The 5156-nt window shown below is 35.2% G+C and overlaps 1 protein-coding gene across 1 annotated transcript in view; it reads left to right on the top strand.

The window, feature by feature from the left end:
• The window catches only part of LOC106874061 (zinc finger protein 431), a 36815-nt gene extending 33927 nt beyond the window's left edge, over nucleotides 1–2888 (top strand). The window contains exon 2 of the mRNA XM_014921638.2: nucleotides 298–2888. Coding sequence (XP_014777124.2) covers nucleotides 795–2102 — 1308 coding nt within the window. The 5' untranslated portion in view covers nucleotides 298–794 and the 3' untranslated portion in view covers nucleotides 2103–2888. The remainder of the gene's footprint in view (nucleotides 1–297) is intronic.
• The last annotated feature ends 2268 nt before the right edge of the window (nucleotides 2889–5156 follow it).

Below are 5156 nucleotides of genomic sequence, written 5' to 3' on the forward strand. Positions count from 1 at the left end.
GATTGTTTATTTTTAGAAGACATTGTAGGGTGGATGTAAGAGTCTGTTTTTGACCAGTTTGAACATAAACAAATAGAATATTTTGGCCAGTTTAAATGCTAAAAGGTTAAACATTATCCAATGTCAATTTTTTTTTTTTTTTGTACCAACTCTGAACTAGTTACTAATATTGTTCATCTGAAATTGCTGTGGGACTGTGTTAGTGACCGGAATTTCATTTTTTAAAAATATTTGTTGTATGTTTTAATTTACTTCTGCAATACTTTGATCTAAATTAATTCCTTTTCTTTTTTCCAGATTGTTCTTCTCAGAATCAATGGTTGATGAAAAGAACCAAAAACTTTGGAACTCAAGAATATATTTCTAATATCATGCATTTAGAGTTGCCTGACATTCAGATCTAAACCAGGAGGTGAATAAAAGAAGAACAATAATACTTACAATAACAGGAGTAATTGTAGTGGACTGAATACAGAAATAAATGCTATAATAATAGGTGCCTTGGGAATGGTTAAAAAAAATCAACAGAAATAAATACCTAACCAAAACTAGTTTATATACAAATAAAGAAAGTATCACTACAAGGTACTGTACATATATTACCTAAAGTACAGGCAATACAATAGAAAGTACAAAACCAAAACCAAGCACTGCATTTACCCAACTCGCAGGGAAAGCATGCAATAATAATAAAACTGCTGGAATAATAATAATAATAATAATAATCATAATAATAATAATAATATTGGAAATTTTTGCTGCTGTGTGTTTATGTAACACTCAGCTGCTTCACAATGGATTGCCATAAGTCTGTCAACAGCAACAACATATGTCACAAGCCACAGATTTGTCTGCAAGGACAAACTATACTACCAGTGATGACTGTTACCCCGAATGTTACCCATGGAAACTGTTTTATACAACACCAACAACATCAGCAACAACAATGTCAGCAACAGCAATGTCAGCAGCAACATCAGCAACAACATCAACACCAGCAGCAACATCAACAGCAGCAACAGCAACAACAACAACAACACCAGCAGCAGCATCAACATCAGCAACAACAACAACAACCACCCCGTATCATGCATACAGATGTTAAAATGTTTAATCAAATTATCAATTGTGATGGCAGTTTGTCCACCAGTTCTCAGAATGCACAGAGCAGCAATCAAGAGACTTGTTGCAGGAGCTGCTCTTGTTCTAGCTCTGTCTGCAACATAGACAATTGCACTGAGGTGAGCAATTGCAGTAGCAGTTGTAGCAGTATGATGGGTTGCACTGAAGCTTGCTCTGAAGGCAACAAAATGCTTCCTGTTGAAGACAGCGATGCCAACAAACGATTCCAGTGTGATTTCTGCAGCAAAAAATTCACTCGCCGTGACACTCTACAAATCCATCGTAGGGTACACACTGGGGAAAGGCCATTCAAGTGTGATGTTTGCCCAAAGTCATTTGCACAACGTGACAAACTTCAAATCCATAGGCGTATACATACAGGAGAGAAGCCGTACCAATGTAGCTTTTGCCCCAAAAATTTTGCTCGACGTGACACATTGAAGATTCACCTGCGGACCCACACTGGAGAGCGACCATTTTATTGCGTAGTTTGTGAAAAGAGTTTTGCACAAAGGGACCAGCTGCACATTCACAAACGCACTCACACTGGAGAAAAGCCTTTCCAATGTGATATATGCATCCAACGGTTTGCTCGACGAGACACATTGCAGATTCATCGGCGAATCCACACAGGCGAGAAACCATTTGGCTGTGAAGTTTGTGGCAAGGTCTTTGCTCAAACAGGAAAACTTCAGCGGCACAAGCGAACTCATAAGCAGCAAGAAATGGAGAAAGTCAGCTTCCCTTCCACTCTACCTGTAATGCAGGTTTGTAATGCAGTGTGCCCAGATGTGAAGGTGGAAGAGACAGAGTGTGCAACAGAAGCCACCGGTTATGGAAAAGAGGATACCTTGCAAATGGCAGCTGCTCAGAACACTAATAAAGAATATGAAAATAAAGAATATATTTCAAAGGAATATTCAACTGTAAACAGCAATTTGTGGCAGTCACTCACTTCAACAATCATTGTACCATCTTGAAAAAAACTTTAGAGATGGTTTTGCTGAAATAATGGTACTGTTACTACTATTAATACTGGTACTGTTTGTTACTACTACTAATACTGGTGATGGGATTAGAAATTTGATGATGGTGGCAGCAGTGGAGAAACTGTTTTTTGTTACCTGTTTATAAATGCTTTTTTGTTTGTTTTTTGGAGGCGGAGGTGTTTTATTTTTTTTATGAAAAATGTAATTTTTACATTCTGTTTTCAATTTTTAAAATGTATTTTATATAATCTTAGGAGTTACAAGAAAAAAATTACAAATTTCAAAAGACAAAAAATTGTTTAAAAAATTTGTTCAGCAAGTTTATTGTGGAAATTCAAGTAAGAACGAAAGAGCAACAGCTGGCTAATTTGACAGGGTAACAATCTACAAAACTTACAGATTCGATTGATTTTTTTTTCAGTTACTATTGCTCTGTCATCTGTCTCATAAAAATTGCTTATTTCTCAATGGCTCAGTCCACATAACAGATACAATGAGGAAGTTACACTTCATAGCTATAAGCAATGTGAGCGTTATTGAAGTGATGAGTGTATTGTTATCTCGTGGAGTTAAGCTCAAATCCTCCTCATAGGCTTAGAGAAAAGACTACAGAAAACAGAACTCCACCACCTCCAGGTATTCATTTTTGATTCACAATATATGGTATCCTAGAGATCTGTTGTGAAACATTTACAGAAAGCAATGGATTATATTATTGAACGAATGGGAATTTTTTTTTTTCTAAATATAAATCAATACATTTTTTTAGATTCTGAATGAAGTTATTATTCTTTCATTTCTAGAATATATATATATATATATATATATATATATATATAAAACCAGATAATTCCTGATATTTTATGATAGTCATAAAACTAGAGAATGAAATTATCACTAAGATCCTTCAACTATTATTTCCTTTACTTGTTTCTGCCAAAATATTTTGTGTTTCTCTCATATTGTCCAGAAAAAGCCTCAACACATGCAAACATGCACACACAAAAGTTCCATGCAAGTGATGATTTTCTTCTTTTTTTTTTGTTTAAATTAGTATGGGTCCAAATTTATAAAGCAGACAATATAATTTACTATGGAAAAAAAATATGAAAGACAAAAGTATAAGAAAAAAGGGTTTAGATTACAGAAATATATTCTGCAGCGTCCTATAGTAATGTTTCTGCATTTAACCTTAGTTAGTTAGTGGAACTTTACGGGTAACAAATTTTGTAGCATGTGTTTGCCAGTGCTGGATGAATGAAAGGTGGCATTGGCACAAGTGGAATTTGAACTCAGAATCTAGTGGGCGAGAACAAAATGATGTATTGTAATGGTGTACTGTCTTGACCAGTAAACCATTAAAATACAGCTCTGTATTATGTAACTTAGTATTGAGCCAGTATATATATACAATAGTGACTACTATGTGTGTATGGACACTTATGTCCATTCAGTTGTATGAAGTAAAGAACCAAAACTGATTAGACATATATATTTTGATCCACTATCTATACAGTTCTTCAACACTATTTATGCCATATTTTTTGCAATATTTATAAAAGCAAACACATATTTGTGTGTGTGTGTATCTATGTATGTACGTATGAATATATCTATTTATCTGTATGTATATGTGTGTATATGTAATAAGAACAGACAAATAGGTTTGCAGTGTTGCTACAATTGTTTCATTAGGAGTTTTTATTTTGACATAGGCTTAATACAATTATATTATGCAATACATTGCTTCACTGTCTGCTCTGTGTAATTCTGTTTAGCCTATTAGTAGCATGCTTCACATTGATATGCCTCGATCTTTTATAGATCCATTTTAATTGAATTATATATATATAGGCACAGGAATGACTGTGTGGTAAGAAGCTTGCTTCCCAACTACATGGTTCCAGGTTCAGTCCCACTGCATAGTACCTTGGGCAAGTGTCTTCTACTATAGGCACTGTGCCAACAACCTTGTAAGTGGATATGGTAGATGAAAACTGAAAGAAGCCTGTTGTATATCATCATCATCATCGTTTAACGTCTGCTTTCCATGCTAACCACTCCGAGAGTGTAGTGGGTGCTTTTAAGTGCCGCCAGCATGAGGGCCAGTCTGGCGGTACTGGCAACGGCCACGCTCAAATGGTGTTTTTACGTGCCACCTGCACAGGAATCAGTCCAGCAGCGCTGGCAACAACATATATATATATATATATATTTATATATGTATGTATTTGTGTGTCTGTGTTTGTCCCCCACCACCACCATCACTTGATAACTGATGTTGGTGTGTTTACATCTCCATAACTTAGCAGTGCAGCAAAAGAGACCAATAGAATAAGTACTAGGCTTACAGAGAACAAGTCCTGGGGTCAATTTGTTTGACTAAAGGCAGTGCTCCAACATGGCCACAGTCAAATGACTGAAACAAGTAAAAGGATAAAAGAAAGAATATATATAAGTTTGACTCAGTTTTACATGACTTGAGGTTTCTCTCTTCTTAAAGCATCTCTAATCCTGATTATCTGATGAGTGGCACACATGTGCTCATGAAACTTTAAATAATGTCGAGCTGAGTTAAACTATTATTAAAAATATATGTCACTCCTATCAAATGTGGAGTTACTTTATATATTTTTAAGGAGCTACTTTCTTTCCTTTGTTCACTCATTCATATCACACACACTCACACACACACATACACAAACTGTATGTTGTTGAAAGGTACACACAGGCTGTAGATGGGTATTGTTTCTTTTTTCTTGCATATTTTTTTCTTGATCTGTTTTGACAACTGGTTCACCCAAAACATCAGTATTCTTTCTTTTCTCAGCATACTGTGTTCTCTGTCACAACTTTCTATGCTAATTTTCTCTGTTTATATTTTATCCATCACCTTTTGAATTTTTGTCTACCTGCTGTAACTTCTCACACTGTCCAACTGTCCATCTCTTAATCCCCTTGTGCCAACTGTGCTATTTTACTTCTCTCTCTCTCTCTCTCTCTCTCTCTCTCTATATATATATATATATATATATATATATATAT

This window comes from Octopus bimaculoides, chromosome 14 (assembly GCF_001194135.2).
Source record: "Octopus bimaculoides isolate UCB-OBI-ISO-001 chromosome 14, ASM119413v2, whole genome shotgun sequence".
In the NCBI taxonomy this organism is placed as follows: Eukaryota; Metazoa; Mollusca; class Cephalopoda; order Octopoda; family Octopodidae; genus Octopus; species Octopus bimaculoides.